Raw genomic sequence first — 26,922 nt, forward strand, 5'->3', positions numbered from 1 at the left:
TTAAGAACACCATCTTCAAATGAACAACAGATTTTCGATGGCATTCAAAGGTTAGAAAATGAAGCAGGTCTGGTGGTGTGCTGTTCAAAGACATGGTAAGGTTAGGTTATTGGATTTTTTCATACCGTGAAAACTGAAGGGTAACTTAGGTTTGCAAAATATGATCAGGAAATACTGAAATCAGGCAACATAAAATGCCAATAATCTTACCTTAAAAGATGACTAGAATACATGTTTGTCTTTCACTCCTGCAAGGGCTTTCCTCCCCCCAGGTAACATTAATATAGGACCAGAACAAAAGGGCACAGGGCCCATTGAAAGGAAAATGGGGCTGAATAGTGTGAAAAGGTGGACACAGTGCCAAAATGTCACCATAGGAAAGATTCAGCTAAGCCAAAGTCATCATACTGGGAATGTACAGATGCAAGTCTGTATTCTAGTCAGATAAAAGGGGAAGTGGCTGAAAAGTATATGGAAAAATAGCTTTTATAGTTGTTTTCAGTTAAAACATCCCTGCACTGATGCATAGCTTTGTACAGCCAACATTCAAGTTCACACAATATTTTATAACAGTCTGTTCCACCCAAAACAGTATTTGCAACAAATCTGTGTCTTAATAGTCTGTAAAATAAAATAGGACAACTCATCAATAGACATCCAATAGGCATCTGTGTGTGTGTATACACACTACCCATATTATTAACCAGTGACTACCTACCTAAATAATATTATTACATATAAACACCATGCTTACTTCTCATACAGATGTGCTGTCTTGAACAGATCCAAGATTAAAAAGCCACAGCTACAAAACCCACACTATTATAAACAAGCTGAATGAAACTTTTCCACAGTTTAACACTGGAACTCAGTACTCACAACATTCTACAGGAATGGATGGAGCCTGAAGAGACAGGACTTTGCCACTGGGTTGTGGGATGTGCACACGGAACACAACTCTCACTCGGGTATTCTTCCTGCCGATGTCTGTCTCACCTTTCCGGAGTTCTATATCTGAGTTCCGAAGCTTTAAAATTCCTGCACAGTCAATGCTGTAAAGAGAAAGGCCACATAATAAGTATCTGCTATTATAAAAATGTGTTTATACTAGCAACAGACTAGAACAGTTTCATGAATATCACATTTTGTAAATATATCTATTTATGGCTACTTGCACACTGACTGATAAATATTTACGATCATGGCCAAGTAAATTGCTATAATTAATGACTGAAGTACTATGGAGAAAAAAACATAAACTAACCCTATACATGTTTGTTCGCTAGATACACAAACAGTATGATTACACACCTTTAAGTTAGCTGTAATGTGGAGTTTGACTTGTTGCTTCAATCTCAAGGTCAGATCATATTTGACTATTATTAGCTGAATGATAAGGGTTACTTTGGACAACAAGCAACAGAATTGCTTAATGTTTTACATGTTAAATTATGGTTCACAATTTACTAGGATATCCAAGAAGACAACCATATACGTCATTAACAATTAACAGACCAGAATTATAAAGCAATAAAGAAAGGTTTGTTTACTAATCATCTCCATTCTTCATTATTTGTAAGGGACATGTCTGTGTTAAAATAAGTTGCCATGAATACTATACTCCATATTTTTATTTTAATCTATACTCTGCATTACAAGTATTCTTAAAACATGAATTCACATGCCTCTTTACCTCTGTAGAAGAAAACCCTAAATACTCACAAATGTAAATTTGGAGACGTTTCCATGTGTGTTCTAATTTTTGTTGAGACATTGTGCTCGAACCAAATGAAAAATGACCCTATACATTTCGGGTTTCAATTGGCTCACTTTATTTTATTCGAGAAGACCCTCTTTTCACCTGACATCATGCAAATGAAGGGGAAGAGGAGGTCGATATGCAAATTAGCCATGTGAAGCGTTCTCGTGCTGTTTTAGCAGACCGCTCGGGAAAATGCGATTTCCAAGCACAGAGAACAGGTACACCAGAGAATCTCACCTGGAAATCCATGGTTGTCAAGTGACATCTTGTTTGATTGAAACTTTAAAAGCACAGTGTTAAGCTCATGTAATAAAGCTGTGATTTGTAAATGCCCAGTGCCTGGTTATTTAATAATGTGTTTTACAGCTCTTGCCCAAACAGTTTTTCAAATGTCTATTGGTGGGGTGGCATGTCCTTCTTAGTGAATAATACTTCAACTAATTTATCACACGACTTATTAAAGAAAAAAGAAAATGACTAACCTGCAGATCACCATGTTTGAAAACTGGCGGAGACTTAGGATTATACAGATCTGTGCCAGACACCTTCCACGTATGCTCCCCAAGGCTGTCTGGATTGGGAGCAGTGGACGTTTTCACGTGAAATGCTAGCTTCCGTCATGCTCACGAGTAAATGAGATTTATCCTATATCTATCTGTGGCCATTATTTTCAGCCACAAACCTGATCCTCTTGAGCTGCTGTCCCAAACGTGCACACGCATCGCCACTTCACGTGTAAATAACCACACATGGAAACCCCCCCTCTGTCTGCTAAAATAACCATAAACATATTTAGGCCGTGACTAGAATATGAAAGACTTTGAGACTGCATGTGTATTTCTTCCACGGAATAAAGCTGTGATGTTGTAACAAATGTATGCAAAATTTATAGACCATGCTTGTCTGTAAATGGAAAAATGAGCTTATTCTCTAGACTCCCATGGTCTTATATTTTCATATTTTCCTTTCTGCCTTGTTATGCTGTTGGTTTCAATTAAAAATCTATAAAATTCACAGTGAAAGACTTTACAGTCCCAACTACTATAAATTCTTTGGACGGTGCTATTTTTATGCTCGGGAGGCTGCAAGAGTGGCACGCTCAAGGATGAATAATGTAACCCTGAAGTAGTCATGACAAGTACCTGGCTGACATATTGTTTTCGGGGAGAAGAGGAATTTCGAGAACCTTTGTACAGGCAATGATGATTTCCTGGCTAGCTGTAGCCACAGTTTTCCCGGTGATTCTGTGCACCTGGTAGAAGGCATGTGGTCTTAAGTAGCGATCATCAGCTGTTCCAATGAACATCTGTAGGTTGACTGGCTTTTCATTGTAACCGAAAAGCTGAAAGAAAAAAATACATTTATGTATCTAATATCTGACTTAAAAGGAAATACTGAGAATTAATACACACACTATCTGCTGAAGCGCAAAATAGTTGTTAGCAACTTACAGAGCTTAAAAAGAAAAGGTGCATATGTACAGTGGAAAAAATTCTTAAATGTAAATCTGTTTTTAGAGTTTGGCCATAATGTTAACAATACTGATAAAACAAAATAAAAACAAAATCCCCTACATCTGTGTTCCAAGTACTCTGTGTAATCAAAATGCTCAAAAGAGCACAATAATACTAATCAAAGCAAAGCTTTCACTGGAGACTGGCTACAAATGATTTCAGTGTATTTAATGACACAGTGTAATGGTACTCTTCAACAGGGATGCAAGCTTGACAAATCTAAATGGATAAAAAATTTGAATATATAAATAAACCAAATAAATGCATGGCTTTAATGTATTGCTGTGGTGAAAAATATATTTGTTTGTTCTTTATATTATTTCTATTATAAATCAGAGCAACCTGAATGGAGTTCTGTGGTTTAATTATAAAACACCCCTGTTACAGGGAAAATATTGCCCTATGAAGGTGAGAAAGCGGTTAGAAACTCCATAGGGATGGAGATTTTCTAATGTAAGCAACAGGGGCTACTGCTGCAAAAAAAGTGTCAACAATGGAACTCTGTTAAAATGTTATGGTTTGCGCAAAAGATTGGCAGGCTATTCAACCTTGGTGTGTGCCTTAACTATAGGTACAGAGAAACTTGTTTCTAACAAACTCCCAGGAGACCCTGAAAGCTGAGCCCCTGTTGAACAGTGACCTTGTTCGTTAGGTTACATTAACACAGAACTATTTGTAGCACATACCCATTTGTTTGTTTGTTATTACTATAAATACTAAAAGAAACAGAAAAGTATTGCAGAAGTGATTAAAACATAAGTTGTATCTATTCTCATACAGATCTTGCACTTGTGCCAAAAAACGAAATCACATATTATTAAACACCTATAATAATTCTGTCTTACAAACAGAAGCTTCTCTGTCCCCCAAAAACAGAAAACTATTGTGACAGAACAGTCAGATCCTAAAGCAAAGTCATGTTTTATCTCCATCTTGGGTGGCACTGATGGACAGTTGAAGACAAAATCCTTTTACGACCTTTTGTCTGTACCATTTCCTCCAAATGACCTCTTGCCTATAAACACTGGTTTTACAAACATCTTCCTTTTTTCACTGTAGAAAAAAAAAAAAAAATAGCTTGCACGATTTATTTCAATGACATGACGGCAAGTAACTGCATACCCTTTTTTCCAGCTAATTAATCTTTAGGGTGTGCAGGGGAAAACAAACATGCACAACATTACGTAATGGCCTGAAAGGTGATTTTACTGCCTGTTTGAAACAGGCTATTGCAAAGCAAATATAATTCCCAAGCAGACTACAATCACTCTTCTTATACTTAATTTATTGTAAAATTATATGTTATGTCAAATCAAATTCTACTGTTTAGGCATGATAGTTGGAAGTAGGACACAAAGAGGTGAACAAAATAATAGATAAATCATTTGAACATGGTTGAAACATAGTAATAAAAACATAACAATGTGGAATATCACAAATTCAAAAGGTCTAACTTTTTTTTTTTTTTTTTTTTTTTTTTTTTTTTTTTAATAGATTGTTGAAGCAGGCAAAATCATCCCCATGTATGAATGCTTGAACAATGTTCTTAAATTCCAGTAGTAACATGTATAAAGTGAACCCACATGATAAACAGGGTGTATGTCCATGGAATAAGGCATCAGTGATTTTTTTTTGTTTTTTTTTAAGCTATATTACTGTATTTCTATCAATACACTGCTGTGAAAACCAAGTGTGGTTACCCAAAATCAAACGATCTGCCGAATGTCAATATGTTCAAAAAACTGGAGGTAAAGGTTAAAAATACCACTGGGGTCGACCTCCCAGGCACACGTTTATTAAATAAAGACAAAGAAACTGAGCTGACAAAGAAAGATGTGTGCCAAAACCACTTTCCGGGAGGGCAGTAAATCAACTTCAGATCTTAACAGAAACGTGCTCTCCGGCTCTGTTTACAGAGAGAAACCCGCGGTAGCTCATGTGTCAGACACAGCATATGGTGCTCACTCCGAGATCAAAACAAAACCGTTGTCTGCTATTCCATTTAATATGTTCATACGAACAGTAAAACTACTCTAACTGAAAACATCCCACATTCTAAAAACCACAAGAAAACAATGCATTTTAGAATGCTTTCATCAAACACAGTTGGAAGACTACCAACATTTACAGTCAAGTTAGCTGTTTTTTCTTTTTTTTTTTAATATTTTTTTATTCATTTTATTTGAGAAAGGTTAGTCTACTGTTATTTTCCTTTTAAAAAAAAAAAAAAAAAAAAAAAAAAAAGCATGGAATTTTGATTTATACTATAAAATATTATATTTGAACACAAAACAAACACACAAACCAGTGTAGCTGTGCAAGTGATCTCAGAACAGTGCACCCAAGCTGAGAGGGAATCAGCGTTGCTTCTTCCGTCTAGCAGGAAGTTTTTTTTTAGGAACGACCTGGGTGGTATTAGATGCCTGAGATTGTTATGACAGTCACAACAGTTCACAGGCTTGGATCTCAACTTGGACTTGACCACTCTACTGAAAGCAACAACAACAGCAAAGAATAATAACAAAATTGATAAAAACTGCAAATAATAATAATAAAAATTAAAAGGCAAACCATTATTTATTTATTGATTTATTTATTTTAAATCTAAGAGAAACATCTAAAAAAAATAAACAATTGGCACACATGCTTTTTTTTTTTTTTTACCTGCAATTTGTTGCTTTTTTTTTTTTTTTTTACCTGCAATTTGTTTTGTTTACATTTTTTTCAAAAGATATTTGTTAAAAATATGTTGTAAAATGAAAAAAGGGCTTTATTTAGTAAAGCAGGGCTGTATAAGCAATCTCCATTACTGTCTAATATATGTCATCTGTTTTTTTCTTTATGGCACTAGAGAAAGTCATTAAAAAACAATAAGTCATTTAAGACTGGCTATTTGGCCTTTTAAACCAGGCTCATCTTATAAAAACACGGTGTGCAGTCTTTGCTGAAGACTTTACAGGCGGAAAAGTATGTCACTGCATTCTCATCATTGCACAACACAAAGAAAATACTGTGATACTCAGAATTGATAGAATTATACTGACTACAAAAGAATATTACACAGTGTCATTGCCATTATTAAATAGAACAAAACCCTCCCTCACCAGCTGCTAAATGCAAGATGCAGCCTAGGCAGACGAATCTGCAGTTCTATTAGACTAGTAGCATAACCAGGGAAACAGTTGCACACCCTTTACGCTGGGACAGCAAACAAACTAAAATAAAACCTCTGTATAATATTACATGTGGACATCTAAATTTAAGCTTATTTATTTTGGTCTGCATCTGTTCAACTGGTATGCTCCAGTAATAGCAAAAATAAGCCAAGCGGGATCATCTAAAATTGTATTAAAATCCCCGGGGGTATTTCGAAATTTAAAGCCGTTTAAAGAAATTATTATATATATATATATATATATATATATATATATATATATATATATATATATATATATATATATATATATATATATATATATATATATATATATATATATGTACACATGAACAACCAGCCCAGTGTTCCTCAAATAGTGAATGAGGTGCTGCAGACTTTCAAAGATTAACTGTATGTAAACCTTCCCTCCACTAACATTATACTTTCACACACAGGCACCTGCTGCTCCAGAGGCAGCTCTGCCAAGCTGATTTTGTGTTTCTGTATCGTTTCCATGGCAAAGGTCAGTGTGTGCGCAAGCAAAACTACAGCTCAGAGGTCAAAGACTGAAGGTCATTACAGGATATGCAGAAATCAGGACAAGCCCCACCATTTTCTTTCACTTCCTGTTACTGTAGCAGCACCTGCAGCTTCAGTAAACAAATAGATTTAGATTTACAACAGACATAACTTTACTTCTATCATTGTGTATGTCTCTTCTCTATTTTCAACAGAATTATATAGATACATAGATAGTTATAGATATAGTTCTAGATAGTTTTATATTTATATATATAACACTATATCTATCTATCTATCTATACACACACACACTTTCATACCTCTCCTCAAAAATAAACATTCAAACCACATGCCGCCAATATCTACTCATTTTATGCTTAATTTTTCAATCAATGGGAAGTTTACCATCTGGCTAGACTGCTCATATCATTAGCTACAATCCAACCTTTGCGCTAAAAAAAAAAAAAAAAGATATGCAGACAAAGTTCATTGTTTCTTTTCTGTATGTATCTTAACCTCAGAACTGTGAATGGTAAGAAAACCAAAACAACTATATCTGAATGAGCAACACATAAAAAAGACACTGACTTCACAGTACTACAGTACTGAAGTGTTTCAGCTTTCAACCTGATGCAGAGTTTCGAAAGCATCTTGCACCTGGTTGCACTGGCTCCCCAGCTAGGCATGTCATCGAGACACTAGGGTTCTCTTTGTGTTAGAAAACACAATAAGCTGATTAAATGCGCACAGGCCAGAGGATGCCAAACTGGTTGTGGGCTTTCAAGTCTCCTAGCAACAGGTATGACGAAGTCTACAGATCTAATGTGAATAAACCTACTTGGTACACACAATGTATTTAACTGAAAAAGACCAACCAGTTCAATTATGTTCAGAATGTATCAATAAATAACAATCCACCTGTAAACCATCAAATCATATGCAGGGCTATTAGCTTTTGTATTTTTGAGTTTTAATTAAAAATGTCAGAATACATATTTGACTCTCAGACAAGCAAGCCACGATTAACCAGCTATGCTAAATATTTTTAGTTAGCATTAATGTCAAGTGTAAGCGTGTTCCACAAACGAGCCCCCTGCCCCACTAGCTGGGTTTTAATACGCCCATTACTAAAGTTACAAAACTAGACAAACAACTCAGAAATTGAATTGCGTTCATTATACTAAAATGCTCTGAAAATAAATGACTGCTTTACAAGACAATCCTCTAAGAAACAGGAATCCGATTAATGATAACAAAGCGAGAATCCATAAATTATTCTTGCATATTAAAAGGACAATGCTACGGTATTAATTATTAATGATGGCTTTCACCACCCCAGGATATGCTGTGTAGAGCAGTACAGAAGTATATTTGTTGCATGTTCTGCATCATTGTGGTTTGCAGTCTTACCAGCATTTTCATCTCCAGGATAAACCACTAAAGGAACCTCTTTGAGCTGATTCATACTGGTTTTATACCTATCAGCTGGTGAGAAATGGAACCAGATTTAATATAAAGTAATATGTAAATGTAAAGTAATCCCTTAATATCACAGTCTGTCACACTATCTGACAACTGGCCATACTAACAAAGCTTTCACTCTTGGTTTAATAAGGATTTTTTTTTTCTGTTTTGATGGTTAAAATGATGTTCTGTATGCTTGAAACATTAAAATAAACCAATAGTAGTTTCAGGAATACCAAACTGTATTTAATTCACCAAACATTAGCATACAGATTTTATTTTTCTTTGTATGTGTGTGCGAGAGAGAGAGAACACGCTATACAAAAAATACACAGTACTCGAGAGAAGCTGTAAAAATAACAAGTAATTAAGTTCTAATAGCCAAGCTTTGCTGCAGCTAGTTCTCTGAAAAATGTTGCTTGCCACAAGGTAAACCCCAATTCATAAGGGAATACCTCTGATGGTAATTTGCCTACAACTCTCCATAAGAAGCTCCATTTTCTTTTTCCTTAAGCAGCCTAATGAGCAACAAAGAACAATTATTGTCAAGAGATGAGGTCGTTACAGACCTGTCAACTACGAGAGAGAAGACTGAATATTTTCCCCCCCAAAAATTCCAAAAATGTATACACTTTAAAAGAATACATAAAAGGCTGTACAATTAATGTTCAAAACAAAGTAAAATAATGGAAAGCAGACAACGATCAGCAACCTTGATGGCTTTTTGCATTTCCCAATTTTACTTACATTTCAAGTACTGCACATCATCATGCTGTAGGAATTCTACATTCATTGTTGATAAGAAAACCGGTAATTTAGAAGTTCAATTAAGCGGAGACTGTGGCCTGTTCCGATGTGAACCCCTACCCATCCCATTAACAAGTACCCCAATGAATCAGATCTAAAAGGAGAAAAAGATATCTGTTGAAATTGGAAAAGGACAGGAGCCAAGTTTAGAAATCAAGCTTGATTATCAAAGCTTGACCTTGTTGGCGCAACTCATCTGTCAAAGAAGTAACCATTCAGTGAAAGAAGAAATGCTCTAGATTAAAAGCACAGAGAAAAGGTGTGGAAGCGAGGACCGACCTGTATCAAAGTCCCACAGCTGCAAGTGAATATCTAAATTATGCATCTACAAACCCACATTAGCTTAAAAAAAAAAGGGTTTACACAATATAGGTTAGAAGGAGTTAGTGATTAGCTGTAAGTAATTTTAAGATAAAGATCTAGGGAAATTAGTTCACAAATTTTCTAAATGTAGAAAACCATACAAGTACCTTTAAAATGCTAAACAGAACTAATAATAAAATGAATGACAAGAAATGGTGATGACCAATATAATAAAAAATGAGAGAAACGTGAGAATTGGTCATTTGAAAAACACTTCCAGTTAATAGGCTGCTGTTTAACTGCCCTATAATTGCAGTTAGTATTACAATAATCTCAATTTGCAGTCACAATTGCAGTTATAGAGCAACTAACTGCAAACTGTTGCTTTTTCACACGGGTACGGCTGGATTGTCCTGTAAACTGAATTACACTGCTTAGACTTTTTTTTTTTTTTTTTTTTTTTTTTTTTACTAATAAATTAAATCTATCAGTACTTTGCAGTTTTCTTTTTATATATAAAAGCCAAATAGTACTGTATCTATCATGTGTTATGTTAATTCAGGGTGTTCAGAGCATATGTGTAGTAACACACCAGAGACTCTGCCCTCAATTAGGAATTGCAGGGATGGAATGGTACCATGCGCCGAGACACAGGCAACCATCATCAGAGGCACATAAAATATTTACAATCTATTTGCAAGGATCTCCCAGGCTTCTCACTGAAATATAAGATTGTGACTGAAAACTTACCTGTCCATGACATCAGTTAACAATGTAAATGTATGTACAGATGGTATTGCACAAGGCAAGCATAAGGCAACCAAGATAACTGGTCAACCATATAAAAGCCCTATGAAAGGGGGAAGATGCAAGACAACTCCTAAAGTCACGAAACCTTTACTTGTGTTTCACTCCACCCAACAATTGCTTAAAAGACTTTTGTACAACAAGTATCATTCAAGATCATAGTAAGCTGTAGGCACCCAACTGGCATGTAAGCAACAGTGTCAATTGGCTTAAATTAACCCACATTAATTTTCCATAACTTGGTTATCAACCTAATCAAATGTGCTAAGCACATGTAGTACACGTAGTGTAGTGAAGTGCATCCATGCCTTTACAGGTGCCTTACCTTTACTACCGGGTGCCCTCCGGAAGCTGCCTTTATCGCTCCTCGGCTTCCTTCTGTTTCGTAGTGTGCTCTGTGATGAGTTTTGGGATGAACCTCAACCTTCAATTCATATTGACCGAACTGGTTTGGTAAAGGCCAATCTAATGGTGGCAATGAGGATGTGCTGTAACCACAAAGATAAATAAATCCGTGAGGACTTTGGTTTTCTTTTGTACTACATCTCTTAAAACATTATAAGATTAAACACATACAGTATGGTGGTAACTATTATTATTATTATTATTATTATTATTATTATTATTATTATTATTATTAATAATAATAATAATAATAATACCTATGAATTTGTTTTCATGGATCATGTTACTACCATCATTTATCATAATTCTCAGTCTGACTGTGTTCATTGTCAGTCGTACAAAATTTTTTTTATCGAAAGGATCCGGTCCTATTAATAATAATAAATTTTATAATATATCTATATATATATATATATATATATATATATATATATTATATATATATATATATTTATTAAAAGTTAAAAGTTTCATTAAAACCGTAACCCCACACCTCGTGATGTGGAGCATATATATATAGAAAATTTAAGAGTAACTCCATTTTAAGTGTGTGTTCTTTTGTGCATCTAAAAAAAATAAATTTAAAGTACAAATTTTCACGGCAAAATCTTTATGTAAACATAATAACGGTCTATTTTGAATGACTATTGTTTTTAGTAATAAAATAATCATTAAAACTTTTAACAAAATATATATATATAATATATATATATATCTATATAGTATATATATATATATTATATATTGTTTTTTTTTTTTTTTTTTTTTTTTTAATTAGAAAATGCCATCAAATGTGTCAATCCGTACTGACTGCAATACTGATTTTGTGATGTTAGCCGCTATCACAAGCCTGGGCTAAGCCAGCAACTAAATACACTTTTTTCACCCAGACCTGAAGTTCACTGTCATTAATGCAAGAGACAACCTGCACTGCAATTAAATCTCTAGGTGAAAGGCTCCACACCCCAATGCCACACTACGACTCACAAGCATCTCAATCCTAAGAAAATCATCAATACTAAAGAATACGTAAAACAACAACTTTGCCCACAATGTTAAAAAAAAAATTAAAAAGGTTGAGCGTTTCACATTTGTACAAGATTATTAAAAACAATCCAAAAGCACTTTTTGAAGTGTAGTGATTTACGGGAAAAGCAAATAATTTGTGAATATCTATATGCAATTTCCCTGAACTACTGTACACTACATTCTGTGTATTATTCTTGAGTTTCTTGCTTTTCAAATGCTTTATTTATTAAAAGTCTACATTTGTGTTTGAACAGCTGCATCCTAGAAAATAATGACTTGCTGGAGAGCACTTTAAACAGTTTCCTGATGAATTACTAGCACATTCTGCTTAATTTGTACCCAACATTAAACAGTACAAATAAAAAAGCATGGCAATGGCATTACATTTTCCAACATTTGGCATCCAAAAAGTACAGGTGTTTGTGAGCTATTCACAGTTACAGTATCATTCCGCTCCCCTCCCTGCTGTAGCAGCAATATGTCACAGGAAACTAGGTCCATAATAGGTTTACATACAGGTTAAAAAAAAAAAAAAAAAAATCTATTAATCCAAACAAAATGCTTTAGCATCCATTAGTTACAATTTTATACATATTCCAGTTTCAAGCAAAATGTTAAAGTATGTGAGCGGTAGGAATTTCTAATTAAATATTAGCTTAATAAAGCTATCTTCATAGCTCCATGGGATATAACAGAGCTTGTACATGACTTCCATAACCAACTATTCCTACTGTAGTGATAGGAAGTGGTTTCCAATATATTTTAGCATTCATTTCAAAACAATTGTAGGACACTGCAGCTTTAAGTTACTACTTTTACATGAGCCCATGCTGCAGTAATAAAGTCCTTTGTATTGTATACACTATCTGATCTGATCTGATTATGGCATTAAAGTTAAAGCAGTCAATTCAATCTGAATTGTATTTTGAAGTAAAGGGCATTGTAGGAAAAAAGTGGCATATCATACTCCTATGGAAATCCTTTCAAAGTTGCTCCTGGGAAGAAGTGTAACAAAACTCAGCTGCATGCATGCAACATATTAAAAGGCTGCTCTTATCTATTATTATGTGGTTTTCATATCAAGGAAGGGAAACATCACTTTACAGTGTGTGTGCAGACTTGCCTCTATTCAGAATTGAAATTACACATGCTATTTTACAGTATACCTCTAAAGTGGTCTGCAGGTTAGAGTGGTATTACCCTTTCCTAGACATGTAACATTGTCACTGTATACTTATGATGCACACAGAGACATTTCAGAAACCCTAAACACATGTTTACTTTAAGCCACCGCTTACAAATATTTAGCTCCTGGTTGAAACAAATATTTGGCCGGTTGATTCTGAACCAACGACTTAACTGCACTCCGACAAAAACCTTTACTTTCCTAAGAAGGCCCCAGCAATAGCCATTCATTTAGTATTTTCTGTTAGAGGAACTAAATTGCTTGTTTGACTGTAGTGGCTTATGCAATTGTAATGACTAACTGGCATATCTGGCAAGCCTACCATGTTCACTGATTTTGTTTTAATCAGTTCTGATTATATTTCTGATTTATTTTACATACTGTATAAGTTGCATATTATCAATTTGATGTCATGGGTTATAGTCATTTTTAAAACAGTCAAATTCAGCAGTAGCAAGTAAACACTGGCACATGGAAGTGCATAATGTTGCTGTACAACTAGATTAAATGGATACTGTTCACAGTGGTAATCCAGCATTGTCATGTCCTGTATGCAGAATCACATGGTACTCATTTTGCAATTTCCTATTCTTTTAATTTTCAAGATGCTGACTCAGCATGAATATCTTTTTTTTTTTTTTAAGTCTCTTTTCTGTTGTTCAGCCAGCCAGTTACGAGTTGTAGCCAGTTATAGATATGGTTCATGAAAAGTGAATAGATCACTGTTTATAAAAAAAAAAAAAAAAAAAAAAAGCCCTGTATAACAATTAATGAAGCACAAAGTCAGGGGATAAATGACAACTGAGAATTGTAAGAAAATCAGACCCTTCATTAATCCCACTGAACAAAGTACAACTAGAGCCCCCGCCCTCCCCCCTTCCCCTTTTTTTTTGTAAAATAGCATCTGGCATTAAAAAAATGCTGCTGTTTTTAGAATGTATTATATAAGAATGTATTATTCATTTTCTGATTTTATGGCTCTCTATATATTTAAAGCAATGATACAATACAAATGAATACTATAAAAAGCAAAGTATACAGTAATTAAAGCTGCATTCTTCCTTTACAATAAAAATTACTAACAGAAATTAACCTGCACAGTGTAACTTCTTATACAACGTATGATTGAGGGCGTTTGTTATGGATGAATGTTTTAGAACATTTTAGCTAAGGATTAGTTAGTGGCCTAAGAAGCTGGAAATCAAGTATCTTGCATCTATTCTTGCTGCAGGCTAAAAAAAATAATACATTCATACAAAGTACAAACAAGTACGTACCGAAAGATGGGAGTATGGCCTGGTTTTGGTTTGTTCCAAGTGAAGTGTGAAGGAACAGACAGAAACTGTTCCCCGGGTCCGTCTTTCTTCAGTAGATGCTGGGCATCATCTACTGGGGACCCTAGAGACGGCAACATGTTTTCAGCCTCATCCAGACAATGCTCCACTTTCCCGGACAGCGTGGCAGTCTGGTCCTGAGACGTCTTCCTAGTTTTGGATGGGATGTCTGCCTCAGAAGGGCAGCACTGAAAAGGCGCTATACCAGGGCTATGGCCCTGTCTGCTGTGAAGAGCTGTATTGCTTATCCAAGTATCTTCTGTCACGCTGCCTCTGGGCGAGTGTCCTGGGGAGGGACTCGGGGAGTGGTGGGGAGAGAGAGAGCCGGGGTAGCAGATGTCAGCACTAGAGTGCCGCCTTTTGCCACAGGGGGAAGTTGGCCTTGAAGAAGGTCTTGAAGGTGGCCTAGGGCTCAACCAGTTTTCATCAGTGATACTGGTTCTAGGCGAATGGCCTGGAGATTGCATGGGAGACAAAGAATGACCAAACCCGTAGGCTGGCTGCCAGGACTCATCTCCCACGCAGCCCCTTGGCAATCCACCTGGACAGGCCAAGGGAGACCCGATATTAAACCTAGCAGCAGCTTCATTGAGCTCAGAGTCTACGTCATCGTACACGTGAGAGAATGACTCGCATGAGGAAGCGTCAGAGAACCAGCTCCTGGAAGAAATACTGCTAGCGGGACTAGGACTTAAGGAGGAATCCCTGTAAGAATGATCAAGAGGAAGATAAAGGTGGTCCCTTGACAAAGGTCTTTCATGGTACTCATTATCTGCGCCATCTGCTTGTAGCTCGCCATCATTTGCCTCTATTCCCTGGTGACAATTTGGGGAAATGGAGGTTATCTGGATACTAGGGCACTCAAAGGCTTTGGGACCACCCACTGGACTGTATCTGGATTCTTGGATATCACAAGACCCCTCACAGTTCTTGAGCGCCTGTAGCCGAGGTGGAGGTGGAGGTGAAATGATGGGAGAGTGTGACTGCATTCCATGGTGAGGGATGCCTATGGGCTGGTGGACAACAGACTGAGACTGGTCACCGTTAAAGATGTAAAATGATGCACAGTCATCTTGCTCTAGATCTGAAAAAGGAAGAAATGAAAAAACAAATATAAATATATATATATATATATATATATATATATATATATATATATATATATATATATATATATATATATAATTAAAAACAAGAAGAGGAAAGAATTATATGTACTATGATTATACAACAGCTAAAAGTACTAGCTAAATAAAAGGATCTGAAATGTGACTTAACCTACTTTCAATTTAAAGTCACTTGTTAAATACATCTTGATTATCTGAAGCAGTAACATATTCAAAGCATCCCTCGTTATCCAACACCTAATTATCCAAACTGATTAAGTGTGCACTGTACTGGGTCTGCATACTGATACCTCTTCCATACACAGAAAAGGCTTGTATAGTAGAAGAAGCAGAATTTGCAAATCATCCATTAAAAAATATATATAAATCAAGCATATTACAAAACAGGCATTGGCTACTCAAACCACTATGTATTAATGGCAGATTTTAAACCTGTATCAGCTTAGAATAGTTATTAAATTACAGGGCGCTACTGCACATAGAACTCAAACCTGAATTTCAATGTCTGTGCTACATCATTACTTGTTTACTTTACATAGTAGAAATAGTTTCTTCCAAGGATTAAATAAACTTTAAACTTACAGATGCCATCTGTTTAACAGAGCTGGCAGTACTGACAGATATGCAAGAGAGAAACAAATAATTTTACAACTGTGTGGTGGGAAAAACTGCAGTCAAGACAATCTTATATTATTGTCTAAAACTAAAATAGGGCATGTTTCTTCAACTAATCTACTGTACTGTAACAATCACATTTATAACAAACTTATGTTCTTCAAAACAGTGACTATTCACTAATCTGCAAATAGCTCAATTAAAAAAAAAAAAATTTACAGCTGGTTGTTATTGAACTTAAAGTCTAAGTATCAATCCAAAGTCAAGTAAAATGATAAGAACGATGAAGGCAAATAATACAACATTTATCTTGTTCATTCATTAGTAAAGTATTAAGTAAGCCTTTCATGGATAAAGGTCACTATTAGCAAACAGGCCATAACAATTACCTGTGTGTCTGTTCAACTGTAACCACAATTAATGTCTTGGTATTGTAAAATATTACTATTATATTATTCAGATAAGGTTGCAGTAAGGTACAGTAGAACTTTGGACGAGAGGACTCATTCAAACTCTGGGACAACAGATGAACAACATTACTGAGGAAACAAATTCACACAACTGTGTCTGCTAGTAACTGTCAACACCACATTGGTGCCGTGCTAAAAATAACAAGGCTTAAAAAGGCAACCTCCCACATAATGTCCTGCACGTGGCCTGCACAAGGGTGAAAAAGGAGACCAGAATTAAACAGTATTCATCATTTAGAGGTTACTGATAAAGTTCAATTATGGAGTCAGTGATACATTTGTTCACTATCAGCAGGTACGCAAACTGCTTGTTGAACTTCGCAGGCACACACACAACTACACAAACTGTAAACACCCTGCACTGAATTTACAAATATACATGACTGTGTTACAAAGGATATACAATATTACCGTCAAATTTCAAAATGTTACATTATTTCAATTTTAATGAAGGCATATAGTAATAGACTTGAACTGTAGAACAGTTTTTTCGATTGCTTTGGAAAATTGGTTTACCATGCAGATGAGGAAAAAAAAAAAAAAAAAAACTACAGGACTGTTCAGATAAACTAAACAAGTAAAAAACCCTTCCCCTGGAGCAAACTTTAAATCTGATATACTTGAAACATACTCTCTGGGCTTTTGTCCCTATCTAATATGCTTCCTAACAGTAGCTGATGTTACAACACAACACATGACATGTTAATGTCACTGGGTCTGTGGCGAAACAAGACTTTCCTAGGGCAGAACGTAAGCCATCTCTGTTGTGTTTATGCTGTTCTGTATATTAAACTGCAGTAAACGCTATACATTCTTCCTTGCTGTAAGCTCAGAATTGACACACTTACTTCTATACTACTTGAAAATCTTGTACACATTATTCAGGCATTCGGTAACTGCTTTATTATTTGACCATATTAAATGGTACAATCTGGTACTGCATTTCAGCATAATTAACATCTAAAGGAAGATATTAATTTGTATCCTTAAATGTCAGCACACTAAGGAACATTGGATAGTGTCCATTTCTTATTTAAATAACTTGAAGGAATCCAAAACAATAACCCTGTTCAACAGTTAATACTTCATCAGTTCTGCTTTAGTAAAGAGGTTTGCACCTATATCTAAAAGGTGAAATTTACATGACTGTTATATAGTTTACAGAATAACATCCAAAAGGATCAGTTACTGTATGTAAAAACTAGAAACAATTCCTCCATTTAAAAAAAAAAAAAATAGAATTAGCCTAATGAGTTGTTAAGTGATTCATTCACCCATAACCGCAACCTATTTATTATTTAAATGCAAGTTTGAAAAGCGAAAAGACTGTATCACACACTTCACTGTGGATCCCAGAAACACTTAACAATGCAAATCTGGAGCCAAAAATCTATGCCAATTTAAAAAGTTCTTTAAATGGATACATTTTGTCTGAACAAAAACACTTATCTATCCCATGAGCTCTGTCCATTTCACTCTGTTTGTAAATTACAGTTTAATGAATTACTGTACTGCTTGCCAATGATCCAATATATTGTCTGCATTAACAAGCCATTTTAATTAAACCTTACGAACAGAACAATTTGCCATTGTTTCTCAAAGGTTTAAATTGTATTATTTTGTCAGAAACGCTCCACAGTTTGTCAACAAACACCCTTATAAATTCCTTGCCCAATTTAGCCAATTAAAAAGCTAGGACAGGAGCAGCCGAATCAGAGCATGCAGTAGAACACACTCGGAACGCCCTTCTATGTAAAACATCCTTCAACTACTGTACCACCAATCACATTTCCAAAGTCAATGACCATTTTTTTAAAGAAGGAGTTGCTGCTGATGTTGTTATTTTCACAAGTCCATTATTTTACCTCCAACCCATCTCCTGACCCCCTCAACCAGTTTAGCCTGATATTTAAAACCTGCTTTGAGTTTCAACTCTACGGCCAAGTGGGAAAACACCCTGGCAAAGAACGAAGTGGACACCTGCTCAGTGGGGAGTATAAGTCACCCCACATGCTGAGAATGTAACTCAGCTGGCAATCACAGCCCAGGTCTGGTCAGCAAGGCTGATCTGAAGTTCAAACTTAGAAATAATGTTAAACAGTTTTAAACTGTTAAATCAAAATGATTTAAAAAAAAAAAAAAAAAAAATTTAAATTAAAAAAAATATATATATTTTTTAACCTTGATAATAATTTTGACTGAAACTTTCTGGGGTCAAAATCCCATACGATCTCAAAGAAAAGTCAATATGCCCATCACGGTTTGAAGACTTAATCAGAGGCGTCATTAATGACTGAAGTATCCACACAGCTGACAACATATTCAGTTAAAAGGAAGAACTTTAATAGGACTTGCTGTTCTTAAGCAAATAACAGCTTAAAATCATTAAATGGGTAGCCATGTGCAATACCTGAGACCTGCATACCAAATGGCATTCTGGTTTGAATATAAGCAAAAGGGTTTCTCTCTTTAAGCAGGTTCTAGTTGCAAAGTTATGTTGCTTGGCCTGATGACACAGGCTTTGCATGAAGTGTTTCTAACTTTAAAGTCATAATGAGCTGCTTACTACAGCTACTGTACTACATTTGTAAAACTGGCTCAGCCCAACAACTAATTCACAAAATAAAACCTACTCTATTTAAAAACAGAACACCATCTGGATAACATTCACTAAGTATTTGCTCCAGTGCAAAGTTGTTTTTTAGGTTAATTTACATTTCTCTTGCGACACTCATTTTGGAGGGTGCATATTAGTTTTACAGCATACCCAACCTTCATTGTTTTTAGCTACTGTAATTGGAAACCCTGCTTAAAAGCTTAGAAACGGCTCAAGATTAGTATTGCTTTAGCCTAAAATGGTTTCCAAAACGATGAGTAACTTCGAAGTCAGGAAACATTTCTTAAATGAGCCATCTAATTACTGGGGCCAATTTGAGATTTTGTGGTTTTCGTGTTACATCTGAAATCCCATTTACTTAACTCATTTTTGGTGCACAAGAGGGTCTAATTATTTAGGCAGATTTGTAACAGATTGGGTGTCCATGTTACATACAACATCCCATTTAACAAATTTGCCCCCAAATAACCAGAAAGTGGCCAACATTTATTCTACAGCACATCTATTTACGAAGCAGTGAGGAATGATGCAACAATTAAATTTATCTTTCAAGAAAGCCAAGGCACAGCGACCTTACCCAACTTTTCTTAAAGGCTTGAAGATTAAAGTGGCTCAGTTTACAGGTCTCATGAAATGGCCTTTGTGTAGTTTCCCATTTCTGTTTAATAGGGAAGCCACACTCACTCATGCCTGGATTGGGATGACAGGTAAGATTATTGTGATTAAGAATCCCTGGTCATGCTGGATGTAAGTTTGTCTGGTTTTGTTTCTGGATCCTTACTTACTCCAAGACCAAGAAGTCAGATTTAAACACTGTTTAAATAACGTAAAGGTTTGAAGGTTCTGGAAATCAAACATCCAACAGTGCATTGGATGTTTAGTTTATTCCAGATTGTAAACATATTAAGAAAAAACACACTAATATTTTAATAATTTTAAATGACAATTTAAATCAACCACCATTTCAATTCAATTTCCCATAATGTGATACAAACACAATACATTTCTAGTAAACGCAAAGGGAATAAGAGAAACTTTTTTTTTTTTTTTTTTTTTTTTTACAGATTTTGTTTTTAATTATTTTGTCAACCTATTGTAGAACAAATGATTACAAATATATATATATTTTTTTTAATTAAAAAATGAGACCAAAGCAGCTGAAGCTCACAATTCAGTTACCTTTATGTGCAAAGCACTAGCTAAGCTGTCATCTACATGTGTTGAGAATCTAAAAATGGCTGCTTAATTAGTGACTTCATGTTGTGATAACCTTAGGGATAAAGAAGTCAAACCATCTACTTTTTGAACTCAAACCATCTACTTCAGTCCAGCATTAAGTATCATCAGCGTACACTAAAGCAGATATTATGGACACAAGTGGACTTGGTTAATTACTTAGTGCAACAGGACCCATACAGGCAAGCAGATTTGTATTGGATAAGAGAGAAGCTTACTGCACATACAGCAAATCATTGTGTTACTTTCATTGAGGCAAGACCATTTCTAAACAGTATACTGTGTTCACAGTCTACAACCACTAAATAATCTAGAGATAGTGACTCATCTTTCTTGTGAATACCACCAAGCAGCGGTCCAGATAAGCTGCGTACCTGCCATTTTCACGCATTAAAAAAAAATAATAAAAAAATCAGAAATATGCACTAAATTTAAATTTAATGTATGAAAATACATATTGTAATTTTGCTGTACAGCTTGTCTGCCTCCCCTCCCGCCATCCCCTAAACTTCCACTAAGAACTACATATCCCAGAATACCATGTCTAGGAAACTGTACACAAGTAAAACCAACCGAACAAACATTATCCAATCTCTGGCTAGCCCTATTGTATTTGCAGCCAAAAATTCGAAGCTACGCAGATTGAAGGATAAACACCCCAGTCCAGCTACAAATCCAACTGGAACCATCGATAGAAGCAACTGCAAAAAAAAAAAAAAAAAAAAAAGGTGCCTATAATATTACATTAACTGTTTTTATAACTTATTAATGCATGTCCTTAATTTATTTATCTGTATGGCTTTATATTGAAGTTTTAACATGAGTTAGTGTGATACCGTGAAAAAAATTGGCTGAGCCGATAAAGAACTTTGTAGAACACATGTATGGTTGTACAGTAGTTCAAAGTAACATTGCAGTTAAAATGGAAGGCTCTTTTTTAATGCCTACTCCATTACACTAAAGATTGTACAGTATTTAAATCAAGATTACTCATGACTTCAAGGCAATGTTGCATTTTACCTCCTGAAAATACATTTTACTCTCAGTGTTAAAATTACAGAGTAAGTTACTCCCAGACCCAAAACCTTATCTGGAGCCCTGCCACCAAGTTTTCTTGAATCGTGCGTGTACCATTCATAAAATCCATTCAAAAGCCATTGATTAGAACATATAGCTCTTAATAGACAGTGCTTTTTGATCCCTCCAAATTCTACTGTCATCATGATCCATATAAATCCAATGGATTTAAAACGTTTATTTAAAACTAAAGGACAGCATGACCATGGAAACTTGTTGGTCTCCTCACCCACTAGATTCTCCCAGTAGTTATTAACCTGACAGATGCCTTCAATAATATCTCTACTACATCCCCCCCCCCCCCCCCCCCCAACAAACCATCAACCAGCATGCTTTCTGTTGCTTTAAAACAATTCTGGTTTCAACCAAAACAAAAGAAAAACAAACATTGTGCAGTCTTATGACACTGCATTATTTATAAATAGACAGTATTAACTGTGTTCATCTGACGATCCAAACCCCTGTTCCATTCTTCAAACAAATCATATCTAGGTCAAATCCAGCATACAATCATATTCTTCTGTTTGGCACCTTTATAAACTCCTTGGAGGGCTTTTATGAATACCATGGAAAACTGTTTGTCCAGGAAAATAACTTAAAGTTAAAGAAGCAAATAGCTAAAGTACTCTATGGGACATGTACTACACAAATGAAAAACAAAAAAAAAGGAGGATTTTTTTTTTCCAAAATTTAAATGACAGAATTGAATATATGTATTTAAAGCAGAACATTCTTCACTATATTGTATTATTTTAAAAGAGATAAATTATATATACAGTACACTGTTCCAAGTAGCAAAGGCAGCGATGGAGAGTCACTCAGGAAACTCCACATCACCATACAAGCCTTCTATCTGACGCATTTAGCTCCAACCAAGATCTCCTCTGGCAACAATTACTGTACAGTCAGTTAACGGTAACAATCTGTCATCAATCAACCCCAAACCAGCATTTTTACAAATCCTACCGGACAGTTGTTCTGTTCAGCTTTAATTAAAGTAATACATTAAACCAGAAGAACCCATATATTGTAAAACTTATAATAATCGCCTGTCTGTAATACGTGCCGGGACTGCTGGCAAATATTGTAAATAAACGCCGGGTCTCTGTCATTGCCATTGAAGCTGAGGATGGTGAGGAAGAGCTTGAGAGTAATTAAGTGACAGCGATGACAGTGACTCTCAGGAATAATAAATAACAATATTATGAAACATAATTTACGGTAGGCCTACAATCAATACATATTTCTTTAATGCAGTTATTACGTTATTAAAAGTTTTGATAATTTTAAGCATGCTGAAAGTAGGCCAGATACAAACCTCTTGGTGTATTTGTTGTATTTAAGAAGGTAACCAGTGCATACTATAACACACAAATACTCTGTATATATATATATATATGATATATATATATATATATATATATTATATATATATATATATATATATAGATATTATATATATATAACACACACACACACACACACACACACACACACACACACCAGGGTGTGTTGTGTTATGTAAAACAATACTGAAAAACAAAAACCATGAAGTTCCTACTGACCAAACAGGCTTTTCCAACACACAATCCGCCGGAGCCTTACTCGTACTTGTACATGCGATCGATAGATGTTGCTACAAGGTTGTGTGTTAGCGGCCTCTCAATGACTGCATGAAGCATGTGAAGCTAGATATCTAATATAAACGCTGATCACAAATAATCGCCAATCTCCAACACGCGCCGGGTCTGCTAGCAAATATTGTAAATAAACATTGGAGGCATTTAATTGAAGTTTTACGGTACTCAGGTTAGGGAACCCCAAATTTTAAAGACACAGTATATAGACTACATACTGGTAGCAATATAATCATTGTACTTGTTAGATGTCTCCTTTTTAACACAACTGATGAGCTACACTTATTGACAGTAACCATGTAGCCATGAACTTTGTGACTGTCTCAACAGCAATTTGTTGTTGAGTGAAGTCTGGTAATACATGCCATGTTTCAACAGAGTGCCACTACAGCCCTCATTTCTTCATGTGTGTCTGGAGTATGAGGTTAACCAATAGCCAAAGTAATACAACTTTTAAAAACCCAGACAGTGTCATAACTGTATATTAAACTCATTCAAATGCATTTGTTGACTCTAAATATTTAAGACATTAAAAACAGATTACAGGATGTCAAACAGTCAGTAGAACTTCCATTACAATGGAAAACTCAGGAATCTAGCCCTAAAGAAGTCAGATGGGCCAAATATCTAAAGCTCTCTTGCCTTTGCTCTTGTACTGGTACCAACTCCCACTTATACAGCATTACATGGTTTAACCCTGTGCTGCAAGCACATCCAGAATTACAATGATTGCATGCATGTGGAGTGACATTTATGCAATCAGCTGGGGTTGTGTTTAGACCTTAATACAACACTGATTCAGCAGAAGTGTAAGAGGAAATATACAGTTGCATTACCACACGTAATCTTAGCCAGTAGCCTATCCTCTAAAACAGTGGTCTCCAACCCTGGTCCTGGAGAGCTACTGTGGCTGCTGGTTTTTGTTTCAACCAATCCCTCAGTTACTTAAATGAACCAATTATTGGCTTAATTAGTCAACATTAACAGGTGTTCCAGATCTTTAGCCACTGATGATGTAAAGACACCTACAAAACCTGCTGGATAGGGGCTCTCCAGGAGGAGGGCTGGAGACCCCTGCTCTAAAATGTACTGCATACACTGAAAATGACTTAAACTTGCAAAGCATACGTCTTACGGGTCTTAACTTTTAACCAGTTTGGAAAAGCATAATGTGCAAAGGCGGTATGAGTAGGCTGTAGTGCAAGGTATTATATTCTTATGAACACAGAATGTTAAGCCACTGCTATACAGCAAACAGTGTGGGGAAAAAAATGCTGAGGACCTCTGTTACAGGTACAAAAAAAAATAGAGCTGCACGATTGCATTAAAAATTAATTATTTAGCAGCTAACATGTGCTACTTTAGAAGAATAACTTCTCCTATTGGGCGTTTCTGTCAAATCAAAACACAATAACCATAATTTACAAAGTATACCGTGCACACTGCATGTTTTAAACGTGTTGAGCATTACAATATAAGATGTGCATTACACAAGGGTTGTACCCCAAGGCTGCTCAAGTCCCGTGCATTATACACAGGGTGTACGTTATATATTATTGTACATACTTTACGGTTATTTTATGTCATCATTTCTTTACATAGTAGTAAATAGACTACAGATTGGACTTGAACATACAAAGTCATTTTATCCAGTGAGTATGCTTATATTTGAAAAGAATCACTAAAGAAACGTAACATGGACAGTAACTATACAGCTCAGAAAAGAGGTTCCTACTAAACCACAACATATTTTATACATTTACCCGAATTTTACAGACTCCAATTAACACCAACAGGGGTGTGCAATTCACATCGCCCGACGTCCGGGACAGCAAGATTTGTGTTCGGGACAACAAGTTTTGTAATTATACTTTGCCCATTGGACAAACAGTTTTAAATTATTTTTCATATGTTAGTTCTGTTGCTAGAAAATCACTCTGGGTATATTTCTAAAGAGCCACGCAAGTTTCTGAAAATTGAATTGTGGAAGTCTAGCACCTACACAGAGACATTTTAAGAAGTGTTTACATCCCACCCCTATCACTTCTGATTGGCTACTTGATCTACTATGGTAACAAAGAAATGGCTGCCAAGCAAGCCTCTGGCAACGCACAAACTAAGCTTTTAAACTTAAGGTATTATTTACATTTTTTTGTAAATTAGCAAATAAGTGATATTGCTTTTACATGAACCTGATATTTAAATCCAGCAATCTAACAAAGTTTTTTTTTTTTTAAAAAAAAGCATTTACTGGGATGTAAAAAAAAAAAAAAAAAAAAAAAGGGGAAGTTTAGTGTTTAGTAGCATTTCATGACAAACTTTCTTTGGCAAAAAATGTATTGATTTTTTTTCCTTTCCATTTTAGTGTTGCTAACCTAGTTTGCCATTTACCAGAATTACATATTTTTACTACCTATTTGTTTATTTATTTTACTAGATTTGAATAGAAGAGATATTAGTTATTTATTGGACATGCACAATCCATCAATTTGTGAAACTATTCATATATGAAGATTGACAAATGTTTATAAGACAGAAATTAAATGCTTATTGCTAATATATGTATGTATCTATATATATATTATAATATATCTATATATAATCATATATAATATATATATATATCTTATGATATATATATATATATATATATATATATATATATATATATATAAAAATTGATTTAGAGTATTGTATATAATAGAAATAGACAAAAGAAAAAACATTTTGTCTGTAGAATTTGATGGAGCCTACTGTAAATATTGTGTGCATTTTGGGTGAAACAGTAAATGAATGCAGAGAAACATGACAGGTTTTACACAAGTCCTTTAAAAATCTGGGGTTCAGCAGTTACAAAACTCTAAGAACCAAGAAAAATTAGAATTCCACAAAGCGTCAATAACAGTTTCGTATCTATGATGCAACTAACTGAAACACCTATAAAATTCAGCTTATAGAGAAAGAGTGGAAAAAAAACAGAAGCTATTTTTATATTTGAATAACTCCAAGTATTGCTTATTATAGTTGCACTCTCAGTATGTTACTTTAGTTTACAAGGAAATGTGTTTCAAACTGCACCGAAAGGAATGTTTTTTTTAAAGTATGTTATAAATTTGTTGAGGTTAGATGGGGTCACAGGGAACCTTTTGTGTATCTTGAAGAATTTTGTGAACCAGTCAAGCTACAAGGCCTCTGTTAACCACTAATTGATTGATTGTGTTCACTAAATAAAATCTAAATCATATAATCAATCAAAAGTTATATTCTACTTTTCTGTGTGTGTTTTGTGCAAAGGGCAGGGGGCAAGTAGATTTTTATGAGGACAAGTATATATTTTTAGCATTTTGTCCCTTGGACAAGAATTTAAAAAAAAAAAAAAAATTAAATTGCACACCCTGCACCAATTTTGGACTACCTTGTTACCTAAGGTAAAGTTGTCCAAGAGTAGTACTATTTGGGTCTCTGAAACCACCCCCTAATTAAGTAAAACAAAACCAACTCAACATCTGATGACTTGTTCAAAGATGTAACTCAAAACTGTCTTGTTATTACACTACAGCCCATGGCAGGTCCTGTTACACTAAATTTAAACCAGAGAAATACCACTCATAGCTGCTCCTGCACTACAGAAGCAAATGCTTCTTTCATCCGACAAGTGCAGCAGTAGCAGAATATGCAGTAATTGTTTAAAAAACAAGCAAATTCTTATGAAATCCACAATCATTTATGAGTACTCAAAATAACCTAAAATCATCTATTAATACGGGTTTCTACTGACCAAATCATTTACAATAAAGGTTAATTAAGTTTTATTATATCTTGCAGGGGTTTACATTATGTTTCTGTCTAAATG

At 35.1% G+C, this 26,922-nt stretch overlaps 1 protein-coding gene across 5 annotated transcripts in view; it reads right to left on the reverse strand.

Moving 5' to 3' along the window:
- LOC121296107 (nuclear factor of activated T-cells, cytoplasmic 3-like) overlaps nt 1-26,922 on the reverse strand; it is a 55,074-nt gene that overhangs the window by 20,703 nt on the left and 7,449 nt on the right. For all 5 annotated transcript variants that reach the window (XM_041221318.1, XM_041221315.1, XM_041221319.1 and 2 more), the window contains exons 2-5: nt 14,234-15,374; nt 10,662-10,824; nt 2,905-3,104; nt 880-1,052 (exon numbers count right to left, since the gene is read on the reverse strand). In XM_041221318.1, coding sequence (XP_041077252.1) covers nt 880-1,052; nt 2,905-3,104; nt 10,662-10,824; nt 14,234-15,279 — 1,582 coding nt within the window. In that variant the 5' untranslated portion in view covers nt 15,280-15,374. The remainder of the gene's footprint in view (nt 1-879; nt 1,053-2,904; nt 3,105-10,661; nt 10,825-14,233; nt 15,375-26,922) is intronic.

Source organism: Polyodon spathula, chromosome 21, assembly GCF_017654505.1.
Source record: "Polyodon spathula isolate WHYD16114869_AA chromosome 21, ASM1765450v1, whole genome shotgun sequence".
Lineage (NCBI taxonomy): Eukaryota > Metazoa > Chordata > Actinopteri > Acipenseriformes > Polyodontidae > Polyodon > Polyodon spathula.